Source organism: Leuresthes tenuis, unplaced genomic scaffold, assembly GCF_036924035.1.
Source record: "Leuresthes tenuis unplaced genomic scaffold, fLeuTen1.0.hap1 SCAF_1, whole genome shotgun sequence".
Taxonomy (NCBI): domain Eukaryota; kingdom Metazoa; phylum Chordata; class Actinopteri; order Atheriniformes; family Atherinopsidae; genus Leuresthes; species Leuresthes tenuis.
Window position 1 is genome coordinate 24,133,270 of NW_027325355.1, and position 15,509 is coordinate 24,148,778.

General features: G+C 44.3%; 1 protein-coding gene across 1 annotated transcript; it reads left to right on the forward strand.

The window, feature by feature from the left end:
- Window positions 1-303: 303 nt before the first annotated feature.
- On the forward strand, window positions 304-15,234 carry rnd3a (Rho family GTPase 3a). Its single transcript, XM_072371240.1, has 5 exons — window positions 304-611; window positions 845-932; window positions 10,293-10,402; window positions 12,621-12,755; window positions 12,867-15,234. Exons 1-5 carry the CDS (start codon window positions 462-464, stop codon window positions 13,113-13,115), a joined length of 732 nt encoding a protein of 243 aa, XP_072227341.1. The 5' UTR covers window positions 304-461; the 3' UTR covers window positions 13,116-15,234.
- Window positions 15,235-15,509: the final 275 nt, after the last annotated feature.

The window sequence follows — 15,509 nt, forward strand, 5'->3', positions numbered from 1 at the left end:
TAAATCACGCGAGATTTCGCTCAATAACTGTTAACCACGCGAGAATTCACTCAATAACCGTTAGCGACGCGAGATCAAGCAAAGTGGTGTTAAATTTAGATTTATTTCAGTTTTCAGTTTCTTACAGCATATTTAATTAAAAATGTGTGGGCTGTGTGTGTGATCCGAGTGGGGGCGCCCTCACGGTGGACAAGCCAGCGGGCTACGGTGTGGAGGCTTGTGGGGGAGGGACGTGCCTCAGCCCGACAGGAGGAGAGCCGCTGCCATTGGCTCCTGCGACGTTATAAATACAAGCAAATGGCTTTTACCGGCACAGAACAGGCGGAGACAACGGAGGAATTGGACGCACTGACACGCCGGCTGGGAGGCTCCGTGGCTGCATCTGTCGCTGTGTATTTTAACGATTCACACCCATCCAGGACTGGACCCAATTTTTTTATACTCAATCCCTGCTGAAATCAATGAAGGAGAGACGCTCGTGCCAGAAGTCCTCTCTGAAATCCAGCATGGATCCCAGTCAGAGTGTAAAGTGCAAGATCGTGGTGGTGGGGGACAGCCAGTGCGGGAAGACTGCGCTGCTTCACGTGTTCGCCAAAGACTGTTTCCCTGAGGTGAGGCTCGCAGACTGCTGGACACGATGCTAACTAACCTGCACACTTCATACTTTATATCACCATCAAACCGCCTCTTTCGTCTCCAGGACGTTCATGAAGCGCATTATGCGTTATGTTAATGTCATGCATGCCCTCATGTGAAGCTCCTATCCTGACAGCAGTGTTGTAAGATCATTGTTCTGAGGTCTAAAAGCCGCCTTCTAACACTCACTTTGCATGTCTCCCTTCAGAGCTACGTCCCCACAGTGTTTGAAAACTACACCGCTAGTTTTGAAATCGACACGCAGAGGATTGAGCTCAGCTTGTGGGACACCTCAGGTAATCATGCCCTCCATCAACCTCTGCCTGCCTCCTGCTTTGTGTGGACATGCCCCAACAAACCACAGAACTGCTCCCTGGATCCGTCTGAAACCAGTTAATTAAGTTTAGATGAGCAGAAGTCACCCCTGTTGGGTCGCATTTTAAACACTAAAGCTCTTCTGTTTTCCTCAAAGTGTCCAAATCGTTAGATCTAAAGAGTCTTAAGCCTGTATTTTATGAATAATGAAATGAATCTGCGACCCATTTCGATCAGTAAAGCTGGGTTAATCCCCTCTCATGCTCTGGAGCTGCTGTTCCTACAACACATTTCCCCTCAGATTAGTACATTAGAGAGGGCCTCACCTTTTACCTACATGGAAACGCGAGTGATTAGGAATGTAGAAATACTTCAGAGGAATGGCTTTCATTTATGAATTACTCCCAGCTGAGCAAAGCCGAAACCGGAAACGAACCACATTGATAGACTGAGTGGAGCTCATATTTTTACATCTGGTGAACACACTCTGAAATTCCTCTATTTTTTTATTTTTTTTAGGGGGGAGGTTGTGCAACCTGGGTTCTTTTGCTTTTAATGGCTTGTTGGTTGGACTTTGTGTTCAGGGTCCGAAGCAGCAGCTGCTGCCTCCCCATCTTTGTGTGTGTGCTTTAAATGCGAGTGTGTCAACAAACCGCGTTTCCATCCATCAGTGCATGGGCGCTGAATAGCACAGCAGTGAGGTGTGATTGAGGCGTATGTTGCAAGCGTGCGAGCATGTGGTGTGTGTTGCAGTGTGTGTGGGAGTGATGGGCGGGGATAATCCCACAGCCAGCTGTTGCGTGTTCCTGGCCTGAAATTCTTCAGCGAGGCCTGATTAACTTTTCTCGAATGCTAAGATCAGCCTGGAACATTTTTCCAGGCATTTTTCAGAGACGAGCCTCTGAATATCGTCTGAAAGTTGATTTTTCTTGACCTTTTTGCTGTGTTGCAAACTTAAGAGGGAATGCAAATGCAGCTGGAGAGGCTTGATAACACTGCAAGTGAGCAGGAGAAGCAGCTGAAGTTGACATTCCTTCCCTTCCCCGGTCTGTGTGTTCTGTGGAGGTGGAAAGGCGAAGAAATGAAAAGCGGCCAGAGTGAGAATTTTGTTTTATTGCGCCGTGTTGGCCGCCTGCCCCGAGCCATTTTTCTCCTTCTCTCTGCTTCATAAAACCGAAAGGGCAGAAGGGGGAGGGGTACGCTTCCTATTAGATCAGTGGATTTCAGATGGAGCCAGATACCCCCCCCCACCCAGCACACATGCACCCAGGGACCGATTGATACAGCTTTCGGCTCGACTGGGCCCTTTGTAGAGGCACCCATCGGCCACAGCCAATCCCATCGATCCCCCATCTCCTGAGGTGTGCTGGGGGGGGGGGCTTCCTTGTGAAATCCCGGCGGTCTCTCGGACAAAGACGAGCACGCAAAGCGCTCCCGAAAACACACCTACATGTGCGGAGGTGGTCTTTGTTCTGCAGGGATGAGTGGCTTAATGAGCAGCCTGGTGTGTGTCAGTGTGAGTGTTTAAAAGGGAGGCTGATGGGTGTAATTTAGGTCATTAAGGTAAATGCCTGCCAATTGTACAGCCTTCCATTTGTCCCCCACCCTGCCTGTCTGAGCTGGCTTTGCTTTCCAGGCTCTGGGTGAGGTCTGCTGGGGCCGCGGCGCAGCCTTTGATGCTTCTCTTTGCTTTCACCGGCAGAGGAAGCGGTTAAGGTTGTCTGTCTGTCTGCCTGCGAGTCTGAATGAGCAGCAAAGGTGTTTTGTTTGAGCGTCAAACAGGAAAGGAACACAGAGGGTAAACAGAGCAACCCCCGTGGCTCAGCACCTGAACGCCCGAGGCCTCCTCTCGCAGTAAAAATGAGCAAACGTGTCCCTCAGATACTTCACGTAGGAAATCTCACACAGGGCTGCAATTAGCCTTCGTTGCTGCTACTTTGATTTAAAAAATGTCAGAAAATAAGACCTACAAACACACTTTCCACTGAGAACAAAGGCCTCACAGTTCAGAACCTATGAATAACGTAAATGGCTGAAATGATCAATCGATTAACTGGATTACAAACTGTAGTGCTGACTGATTTTATTAGCGGCCCTGTGCTATAAACCGTGACACATAGTGACTGCTTTGCCGCATTTAGTTGACCCAAAAATGAGCCTGTAGGAGATCTCTTCTGTGCTAATCATCAGGGAGAAAGCATCGGTACAGAATCAGCGCCCTAAGCCTCATGCACGGACCCGGCCGAGCCGTCCAAGCAGAGGTGGGAAGGTCATGTCTTAGAAATTAAAACGGAGCTCCAGCCACCAGTGAATCTGATGCACATGATATTTTTCAGAGGGTTTATCCACGTAATCTAAGAAGAGGTTGTACATTTTGTCTTCAGATGTGCCTTTTCAAGCCGGGACTGATGCGCCTCGGTTCTGCATTGTGTCATGTGTGAAAGCACGGCTTCATGGCGCTGATCAGCTGATTTCACAACGCTGGCTTGGGGAAGGACACGGCGACGCACCGCCTCTGTTAGGCCTGTGGGAATTAGAAAGAGGAGCAGTGGCTTTTCCTTTTGGCCTGTGAGGCATCACAGATGTGAGACAGAGGTCAGGGATTGAGTTCAGAGCAGAACAAACACAAGGAAACTGAGATGGAGGCGAGTAAACCTGCATTAATTGTGGCTGGAGCGACTTCTTAATTCAAATTGATGTTTTTCAGACAATATTTGAACCTTTTCTGTTGTAATGATGCAGCCACAGGAAGTATTCTCTTTGTTTGTCAGCAACAAGCTGAGCTGGTAACACAAAGATAACTATAGATTGATTTAATAAACCTCTCGGCTCAGCAGCTCCAGGCTGCGAGCTGCATGTGAATATTCAGTTATCTTAAAAGCACATTTAGTCAGAGGTGATTTTTATCGTTGCATTTGAAAAATCAGTGACTGCCAGCTAACGTTTTGGTTCTAACTGCTGTTGCATCGGTGCCTCGTTGTGACTCACTGCAACGTCTGATCAGAAAAACAGAAAAGATGTAAACGAGAACGATTTCACGAGGAACTCAGATGTGTTAAAATGCAGTTTATGAAACAGAAATGGATGCAGCCGGGTTATTTACAGACATTTATTCTCTTTCCTGACATTCCTTCTGAAAATACAGATCTTTAATATGCAACTTAAACACCTTAAAGTCGCTTATTTTTACAGTTTCACTGTTGAATTTGTGGCATTTCCGCTTTTGAAAACGTTTCTGTAATAAAGCAGAAATATTTCTTATCTGATTAATTAACGGAACATTCAATTTGGTACCAAAATAATAATTGATGCAGCCCTATTTGTCTGTGAATTTAAGCTGATGTTGGTAAAGCAAGCTGGTAAGAAACCCTGATATTTGTCTCGTATTAATTTACTGGATTAATCATAAGTATGTACTCTGTTCACCCTTTTATTTTGCTCCCAAATGGGTGAAATGTGTGCCTTCTACTGTCTTTAATGGGCTAGTTACAAACACACACATAAACTGTGTTTATTCTGAAAACAGCTGCTTGTTACATCTGGCAACGATAGTGAGACTGAACCGACACTTCAAAGCTGCAGGATGGTAAACCAAAACAATTCTGCTTGCGTGGTCATTGGAGCCGGGGGGGGGGGTTATAAATCTTCCTCTGGGTCCGTCACTGTAAATGGTCACTTTCATATGAGAACGCGTCACTTGGCCCATTGTTTATATTAAAATATTGACGAAAGCAGCTTTAAAATGGCTGTTCTTAATATCCTGTCAATCAACAAATTGTTTTTGTGCTAATCTTGGACTCGGAGGACTGATGGAAACGGCTATTTCACGTCTCACAGTTCAGATATTCGCGCTGGAGGGAACTCCAGGAGACTGCTTAGTATTTTTCCCGCTTTAGAGATCAGTCGGAGATGTTTGTTCCAACATTTCTAGGCAGTTTTCCCAAACTACATCAAATGAATGCTCCAGTAAAATCTTATCTGAGGAATACAACAGCCACAGGAGCTCAGGCATTTTCTCTTTGAGAGCTCCCAGAGAGATGTGTTGGAGCCCCATGGATCTCATTTCACAATATTTATGCCTGGGAACCTTATGGAGGAGGTTGTTTTTGTCTTTGGAACAGCTGCTGTCTATGCATATTAGCTGGTCAGCCATTTGTCATTGAATGAGCTGTAATGAAAGAAATGCAATGATTGGTCAGAGCAGCCCAGATGATCATTTTCTTCTAAAGTTTCTAGAGTCTGTGGCATCTGCTGCCTCCCACGTAATGCTGCAAAGCTTAGCTGTGGGACTTTTTCATGCCTTCTGTAAGGTATCCGGCTACCCGCACACTCCCACTCGGCCCCCCCCCCCGTTCCTCTGTCGGCAGCCATTGTTGCATCGGATCACATTTCTGGGCTCAGTGAATTGGAGCCGCATGTCTGGCATTCCTCAGACTAAAGGTTTCTACTTCCTCCTCCACAAAGACCCCCATTGTACCCGGCAATCCCTGATCCTCAGCCTGTGTGGATCTCCAAAGCCCAACCTTGTTTCCAAGGGGGGAAATTGAATCACTGTGGAATTCGCCGACCGGTAGTGGGGTGGTGACACAGTGTATCAGCTGAAGGACGTGGGAATCCTGGGAGAGATTATTAAACTTCCTTTCTGCTAATGTCATGGAAAGATCTTCTGTGATGTTACACCTGAGCACACGCCCTTTGCCTCCTTGGCTTTGATTCATAATCCGACTTGCATCCTGCCAGTCCGTGAACAAGGAGCCGTCCGTCAAGCCTTCCTCTTGCTTTCTATTTGGGCGTCATACGTGTAAATCATTCACACGTTGGGGTTGATCTGGTTCCAGCGTCTTTATTGGCTCCTTCCTCAGATCTATTTCAGGTCCACACACAGGAAGATGTTGGATAGTTTAAGACTAATGTACGAGTTCTTGTTGTATGATCTTTATACCACTTAAAATATTCCGTGTGGCGATCTGGAAAACCTGACTGCAGCCTGCTGAGGCGTGTGATTGATTATCATAACTCTGAGTTGGTTTTTATTCTCTTTATCATAAGAGAAAAGCTGCAACAGAACGGCTACTTGTTGCCACCTCACATTACACATCGTACCTGTTCAGATTTTACACGGTGCAGCGGCGGCGTTTATGGCTGCAGATGTCTTGGTAACCACAGCAACTACAGCAGTTATTGGTTGAGGTTACTCTAGTTTAAACTGCTCCTTGTCCTTGGCTCCGTTTGTTTGAGACGAGGCCTGTTTGCGCTGGTGCTGCAGGATGGTTTTACTCGTCTGTCGCTGTCTGCTGTTTCCACAGGTGCCCCTGAAGGCTTAACGCTTCCCCGTGCACTCGCCACCCGTCAGCTCAGTTCTGCTCAGCTATGTTAGCTATGCAATAAAACAGCAGGCCTGCAGACCTGTTTCCAAACCTCCAGACTGTCAGCTGCTGCTGGCTTATTTCAGGTCTGTGTGCGTTTGAGATAAAGTGCTTTTTCTTATCGGTTATTGTGGGATTCCTTAAACATCGTGGAATATTTTAAGAACTGTTTTCCAGAAAGTAAGGACACATCTGGGGAATTTGAATAGTGAGTCACATTACATGAATTTCCCAGAGTGGTTATTTTCCAACTCGTTTCATGTCATTTCATCGCTTTAAGTGGTGTTTTTTCTTATCCCAGCTCTTCGGGGAAAGCAGCCCGTTTAGCTTTTCATCAGGACCACAGTGGAGGATTGGTCACTGGTACCGGGTCGCCTGGTGTCATTGTGCACAGCAGTATTCATTTTCTCTGGCTGGAGGGGTGTGCTGAAAAGGACGGAGGGGGAGGACAGGGTGTGCGTCTTCCTTCCAGATTTAGAGATCCTGTGGGAGAACAATGACAGGAGCTAATTAGATGACAGTCACCAGGTCTTTGTGTGCGTTAGCTCTGGGATTTCCTCGTATGTTTGCAGTTGGCAGGAAGGTGGCCTAAAAGCAGAGATCAGTCTCAGACGCAGCTGTAATGTAGTAATGACTCGTAAAATCAGCAGATAAGGTAAACGTCACCATTACCTGAGCTCTGCACAAACCTCTCCATGCTGCGGACAAACTGTGATCCTCTGGAGTTTTTCCCCTCTTTGCTTATGTTGTGCAGCTTGAAATGGTTTGGAAATATCTCCTTTACTATCTAATCTTCGGGTGAGTTCACAGGAATATGTGCAGACATACCAACGGGACCTCACACTCTGCACTAAGCTGCTTAGATGGGTGTGCGTTGATTAAAAACAGTCCATTTATTGTAAGATGTCAGCCGACTACAGCTCACCCTTCCAGTCTCGGGGTCTTTATTTTTCCACTGATTGGTTCCAGGCAGCGAGAGCTGAAAACCTTTCAAACAAAGCAATGTGGTTGTGATTGATTGTGAAACGACCATGAAAAGTGGTAAATAAATGCTGTTGGGGGTCTGGTATTCCTCCTCGCGTTGTATTTCCTATAATATCAGTGATTGTTGCTCAGGTCATGACCTCTTGTTTTGTCTGCGTCTCTCAAGCAGTGAAGTTGGATATAACGAGTGAAGAAGTTCCCATCTGAAATTACTTTTTAAACTGTAATGACCATTAAGAAACCTAGATTGGCTCTTGCCTACTGTGAGTTGGAGATTATTTTCTTATTATAAAACACATGGAACACAAAGAAAGTTTGAACCTGAACCCATCCCTAAATTATCAGACAAGTTTTCATCGGTCAGCTCCACAATTTTACATGTATGCACATATATAATGTACAAATATGGTCAGATGGGTAAATTAAAGGTGATCAAACGTTAGGATATGACATGAATGGTTGCCAGGTGCTGTAGAATGACCCAACTGATCCTCTAATTGTGTATCCAGATGTAAATTACACATTACCTCACCTTGGAAATGAGCCTCCTGGCCAAAAGTAAACAAAAGGTTGCACCTTTCAAAATTAAATGTCCGTTGCCGCCGCCCCAAGAAGTGAAATCAGTGGAGATGGGTGTATTTACCCACGTATCCTAGAAGATGTTTCAAAGACGCTGCACATCTGGAGCTTGTTTACTTTGATCACGTGTAGGATCTATTCTTAGACCAGTGATTTTTAATTGTATTGTAGACTGTCTGAAATACACTAAGGAGTAAATGTATACAGGAAATCAGTAAAAGTGACATTGCAGAATGCATAGGTTAAACAAAGCATGTTATCCTGAATTAAATTAAACATAAAATGTCACTATAATCTCTTTGCACCTAGTTTACTCGCATAAATTACACGTAAATTAGTTTCTCAGCTAGCTAAACGGCAAAGCTAAAATGATACCTGGTATAAGTAGCCTGTAAATGTACATTTAAAATTAGTTTTATGCTTAATTTATTTATTATGACAAGTTTCCAGGAGGAAAATGTCACCCTGTATTGTTTTCATAATGAGTCACAACATTTGCTGACATGGCTCAAAAAGAGTTTAAATGTTGGAAAACAAGCTAACGCTAGCTAGTTTGAAACAAGCTAACAAAAAACATTTGCTTACTGACTGATGCTAACCGATGCTAAACAACAACTGGAATATTATTTGTTACGTTTTAAAACTTCACAGTAATCTCTATTACTTTTATCTGGATTTTAAGACATCAACAAGTGCACATCTGCTTTCTTAAGTTTGTAAAATTATGTTGGCTAACATTAGCCAACTTATCGGTTAGCTGCCAAAAAGAGGCCAGAAAGTGATTATTTAGACGACTTCTGCTATCTTCTCATAATCTAATTCGGTTAGTAGAAAATCGTACCAGTTTAGAACGTAATTATTTGAATATTAATATTTTCAGCACATTATTCTAGCTGTTTTTAAAAATTCTGTATTTTATGACATCAACAAGTGCACATCTGCTTTCTTAAGTTTGTAAAATTATGTTAGCTAACTTTAGCTAACTTATTGGTTAGCTGCCAAAAAGAGGCCAGAAAGTGATTATTTAGACGACTTCTGCTATCTTCTCATAATCTAATTCGGTTAGTAGAAAATCGTACCAGTTTAGAACGTAATTATTTGAATATTAATATTTTCAGCACATTATTCTAGCTGTTTTTAAAAATTCTGGATTTTAAGACATCAACAAGTGCACATCTGCTTTCTTAAGTTTGTAAAATTATGTTAGCTAACTTTAGCTAACTTATTGGTTAGCTGCCAAAAAGAGGCCAGAAAGTGATTATTTAGATGACTTCTGCTATCTTCTCATAATCTAATTCGGTTAGTAGAAAATCGTACCAGTTTAGAAAGTAATTATTTGAATATTAATACTTTCAGCACATTATTCTAGCTGTTTTTGAAAATTGTCTAATAATAATTTACACTCTGCTTCCTGTTTTAGTTGGACCCAGCTAAAACCTAAAGTGATGTAATACAGGCAGTTTATTATGTATGGTTCAGTGTTTGGTTTATGTTGGAACTGACAGAGCTGTTTATTTTGGCTACACTGTAATTGAAGAGCCTTTTTCTCCCAAGCATTTTCAGCTGAAACAGAGGAAGTGAGATAGAGGGGAGGAATGCTTCTCAGGTGTCTGTGCACACGTTGGCCTGTTGAGGCCAAGGCCTGGAAGCGTTGTTTAAAATGGTGTCCAGTCCTATCCAGACTGTTTATAGTGGGACTCAAAGTGTTTTCTGGGGGGGTTGGTGTTGGGGTGTGTATGTCACAGTGCATTCCTGGCTTTTCTTCACACCAGTGTTTGGAGAAAACCTCCCAGGGGAACCTTCGGTACCCAAAAACGAAATTCTCCAGATTTCTGGCAGCTGGTTATGTGTGTGGTCGCCCTTCCTTGTCATGTGATCTTGACCCACCTTGATAGAACGCTATCCTCCCCTAAACTCCCCTCCTTGCCCTTCCTCTCCGGAGATGTTTCAGTCTTGCTGAGAGATGGGCGTCTCCCTCGCACATGGTTTCCATTTGAGGAAGGAGTCATTTCCTCACTCTGAAGTTCTCAATTTCTCTAGAGATTTTTTTTTTTTTTTTTTTAAACAAGTTATTTTACTTAAGTCAGCACATTTTTCTACTGATGCGGCATTATTTGTTTTTCTTGCCTGGTTGCTATGGCTTATAGCTGAAATTCAATCATGTCATTTGAGAATAACTGTCAGAAATTCTTGGAGGGGTTAAGCAATGATTTGGCCCCTTTTTATGCTCTCATTAAACCTTTTCTGGGGATTTCTTTTCTAGATTTGGTTGCTGCTCCTCACTAGAATACTGATATTTCCTTTGCTGGAAAGGAATCTTCTAAGAACTATGACTTAGACGGGAAATCTTTGGTGTTCTGGCCGAACAGCTTGTGAATGCAGGTCTAAGCTTCTTGTTTTCCTTTGTTTCAGGCTCTCCGTACTATGACAACGTAAGACCCCTCTCCTATCCAGACTCTGATGCTGTCCTCATCTGTTTTGACATCAGCCGCCCTGAAACCCTCGACAGCGTATTGAAAAAGGTTTGTTGCTGCTCACCGATGCATTTATTCAAGAAGCAAGTCTTAAAGGGGAACTCCGGGATTTTTAAACCTTATTTCTGGCATGAAATACGTTCATCTGCTCACTGAGAACAGTTTGGTGAAAGTTGGCGTCCTTCAGAAGATATTTAGATAACTGGAGATCCATATAACGGAGAGAATGGGGCTTAGAGGATGCAGCCTCTAAATAAGGCATTATCTGTCTTTATTTCACCAATACTTTAAGAAGAATGAATGAATGAACGTGTGCTATAGCTCTGTTAGCTCATAGCTGCTGTTATGTGGCTACTTGCAGCTAAAGGAGAGCTAACGGAGGGATTTCTACACAGGCACTCTGCTGGGACCACTTCATCCACACGCCCCCCTGCAGCACAGCTTATTCACTCCGTGCTCTGTGACAGTCGGCTAACTTCACACAGAGTTTGCTGCTGATAGTTTTGTGCAACATGGCAGGATATTTATCAGATTTTGACGATGTGAACGACGACTTTGAGTAAGATGGACGTTCTTACCGGAGTGAATGAGCTGTGCTGCAGCCATGCGTGTGGATGAAGTGGTCCCAGTAGAGAGCCCCGTTCACTCCGTTATATGGATCTCGAGTTATCTAAATATCTTCTGAAGGACGCCGACTTTCACCAAACTGTTCTCAGTGAGCAGATGAACGTATTTCATGCCAGAAATAATGTTTAGATTTAAAAATACTGGAGTTCCCCTTTAAATTCACACAGTCTGACACTAAAAAAATAAACCAAAAATCCTGTAAATCAGTCATTATTTGAGTTATCCTGCTAATTAAAAGACAAAAATACTAACTTCTTAAACTAAACATTCCCCCACGTTAGGCCTGACTTTAAATCTGCAGTCAGGGCTTTTTGTGATCTTTCTCACATCACATCTTGTGATGTTAAGTCGTAAAGCCATAGTGTGACTGAGAGGAGAAGTCCTGACGTGTCGCTGAACCACCAGCAGCTCGCATGGAGCTGCTGGTGGTTCACATCAGGTGACCCTGGTTGTGCTGGCTGACTCCCACATGTCCAAATGTGCACAGAACCAGTCTTCTGACTGATGGGTGGCTTTGATGATACTAGAAAACAACACAATAGAAATATATAAAAGGTCACCGTCGCCTTGTAGTATGACATGTGGTCGTCTTTGAAAGACACTTCCTGTTTAGTTTTTTTTATCTGATACAGAGTTTAGATCCTGCCACATATAGGATCCAGCTGTTCTGGGGTGTTTTCTGACAGAAACGATCACACAGCAGCAGTTTGATGGTTCAAAGGTAGCAGTGGAGATGGGTTGCAGTGCTCTTTGACCGCCTGCCAGCCACGTCTGGAATATGCCGTCCACTTCCTCTGGCAGCAGGCTCTTTTTGGATAATTGAGGTCACACGTCAGGGTTCAGCAGCGCCCCTCGTCTTATTTATTTAGTTTAAAAAGAAGAATGTAGAGTGTAATCTCCCCCAGAGGAGTTAAACGCTGTGAAATACTAAACCTCTGTCCTGCATTGAAGCTCAGGTCGTGTCTGGCAGCTATATTGGAGCTCTGCTCGTACAGAATGAAATTTGCTCTCTGAAAATGTGACTTTACCACACAATAAATGTTATTAGTGTGCTGAACATATTTCACTATAAATGAATAAGCCTCAAAGAGTGAAATGCGTCATCCAGCTAATCAATTGGCTGCAAAACGAGCTGTAGGCTCTGGGAACATCTGGTGATCACCGTTTCATGTTGTCAGTCAAACGTTGTGCTTCAGTTGCGTCTAAATCGGACGAGTCGGGTAATTCCTGTGGAAACATTGTGCAAAACAACTTCCTCTTCACATGTCAATGAACTTGATCCCCTGACCAGTCGGCCGACCAGCCAGCCAGCCCTGAGGCACATTAGCCTCAGATTAAACCCTAGAGAAATGCCGTTGATCACAGAGCATTTATTGTTGTCAGGGAGGAAACATGAGGATTATTTGTAGTTCCTTTTCGAGGTTTAAAGCATGTGTGCCTCCAGCTTTAACCTTTGTACGTACGTAAAGGGCAGGTGACTGGGATCACGGGGGGTTCTCAGTAAGATAACCAGCTTTCAACTTAAAGCTTACTGTGGTTTGTTCACATTGAGGCTCGTGAAAAGATGATGAAGCAGCGTTTATGAGGTAGATTTCACCTGGTTTAACGTTTTTTTTTTGTTTTTTGTCCTCCTCCACAGTGGAAAGGGGAGATTCAGGAGTTTTGTCCGAACACGAAGATGCTGCTCGTTGGCTGCAAGTCGGACCTACGCACTGATCTCAGCACACTTGTGGAGCTTTCCAACCATCGACAGACGCCAGTCTCTTATGACCAGGTACTCAGACTTTACTTTAAAGTTCTTAAAAGGTTTTTGCTTTGGCTACATCAGTCAAACGTATGTTTTTACTGCCCATCGATGACCACATTTGACGTCTCCCCTTCTCAGGGTTCCAGCATGGCCAAGCAGATCTCGGCGCCCTACATCGAGTGCTCCGCTCAGCAGTCAGAAAACAGCGTCAGAGACATTTTCCACGTGGCCACGCTGGCCTGCATCAACAAAAGCAACAAGAACGTCAAACGCAGCAAGGCTGCGCGTGCCAACAAGAGGATTTCCCACATGCCCAGTAGGCCTGACCTGACGGCGGTCGCCTCAGACCTGCGGAAGGACAAAGCCAAAAGTTGCTCGGTCATGTGACGCATCAGACTGAGGAGAATGAGGACGGCGCACAGTGCAAGCAGGAAGCTGCGGGGCAAAGCTCTGTCCTGCATGCGAAAGACCTCCAGTCTGAGAAGGGGTTTTATAAGCTTCAATTAATGTACATGTTACTGGAATATTCTGCACCAATGAAAACTCAATGCATAGTAGCGTCCCAATCGATGTGCCCCCCCCCCTCCTGTCCCCTGTCCCGCATCCCACCAGACGAGGAAGCTGTCAGTCAGTGGGGTGCTTGCTCTGGGAAGTGACCTGCTTCCTGTGGGAGGACTCAGGATGCAGTCAAGGCTTTCCTTCCCAACAGGAAATGAGCAGGAGCAGTGATGTCATTTACTCGTTTGTAAAGGTTATAGAACGTGAGCCGGCGATTTATTTTCTTTTTTGGGGGGGTAGGGGTAGGAAAGAGGAGCTGCTGTCTGTGCTGGATCAAAGACTTGTTGCTCAGAGGGCTTAAACAACATCTCATCACTGTGGTTTGGAACGGATTCACTCATCCCAGTTCCTGTGACTGTCAGTCTGTGTGCAGAGGAGATCGGAAGAGGTTATCCGAGTCCTCTCTCTGAAACGTTGTTGGTAAAAATGTGAAGTCTTTGGTGTGTGGCCTGTTTTATTTTAGCTTCATTCTGACAGATCTAATGGTGAGGAGCTGAGTGAGGATGCTGCACAAAGCCACCAGCCAGCTGTCCTTCTGAAGACCGCCTGGGCAAAAACAGTCGCTTATATTTAGTTTGACCACCTTTACGGCACAAATTCACTGTGGCATCATTGCGATATCCTTAATTTTTCACTCTCCTCTCGTATTGGTGACGGTGATTTGTTGGCATCGTCATCATCGCTCTTTAACCGGGGAAATCTGGACTCATCGGAGCCCTTTTTCCATTTCTCCCCACTTTACGCTCACGAGCAAATTGAAGCCTTTTATTTTTCAATTAGCCTCACTACACAGCTGTTTAGTCCCAATAACTCCAGTTCTCGTCACACTGAGTGTGGAAAAGCTGTTAAATCGAGGTGGACTTTTTCCTCCTGGCCAGGCAGTGCATTTTAAATGCTCGATGGATCCTAAATGGGTTCAAGAGCTTAAGCTGACCACCACTCAGCAAGTGAAAAGTTGATTGTGTAGAATTAAGACGTCCCAACAGCCACTTTAGATTAGGTTTGTACTCGCTGCTTTACATTTCCTTTGCTGTCAGGTGAAATCCTCACTAAGACACGATCACATCAGGGCTTAAAGTGTTTGGACCACACAGCAAAACCAGCTCAATGGAATGGAAGCGCAGCACTTAGTGGCTCCAGCGGAAGGTTTCGCTTCAGAGAAAAAGCATCTTTAGCCAACAGCGGTCTGACATATCGGGGTTAAAAACAAACGTGTTGATTAGTTAGCTGCAACACCCAAATTGAACTTCATTCTGACTTTTTCGAGGCAATAAAATGCATTAGCCGCTTAGCTTCTGAGGTAATGAGCTAGTTAACTGAGCCTTGCACTCATTAGCTTGGAGCCCTTTGCAGCAGCTCCCATTTGGCTGTAAATGGGGGGGGGATGCAGGGTAACGGCTGTTGTCTTAAGCCCAGTTGGCCGGAGTGTTGGTGGTCTGCTCGGCAGCTTCAGTGCTTTTCCAACCAGCCCTCTCCTCAACACTTATCTCAGCCTCAAACAGTTCTCTGTGCCGTTTTCTGCCCCAACTAGACTCAGTTTGGATGATTGTATTTTTTTTTTTTCTACATTGTTCTTGATTTTTATTTAGGTCACTTCAGTGTTGGATTTTCACGACCTCGTCTGAAATATTGTGTGTTGTAACGTGAAGAAGAAATGGTTTGTTTTGCCGTTCATGATTTTGTGGTTTTGCCTCGATCAGTGGGTGCAGTTGAAATATCAAAGGCATCGATGCACTTTTAATTTAACCTGCAGCTTACCGGTGAGCCTGTTGAAGTACCAGAGCTGTCACATTTGCCCCAGTTCCTGCCTTCATTTTCTAAACTGTCCCTTTTTCGTGTGTACACATGTTTTCTTGAATGTTGACGTCACCTTCAAAATGTCTTGTTGTCGCCACAATATTTATTGAATTGTATATTTCCCTTTAGAATAAAAGCAAATGGAATCGAAGAGATGTGTTTTCTGTTTATTTTGGGGGGGTGGAAAAGGTCAAATGAGAGGCCTCGTTTCAGTTGTTGATGGACAATTCTTCCAGAGTACGTCTGCTGAAAAAACCTCTGAGAAACCACAAAGTGGAGCACATCCAGTCTGCTGGAAATCCCATGAAAAGAAGAATCTGTCAGACGTTCTTTTTGGAGGATTCAGTCCAGCCTGTGATGCCTTGATGATGAGTTTGAAATCAGAGCGAAGAACCTATTTCACTGTTGGGTATCGAACATAAACGA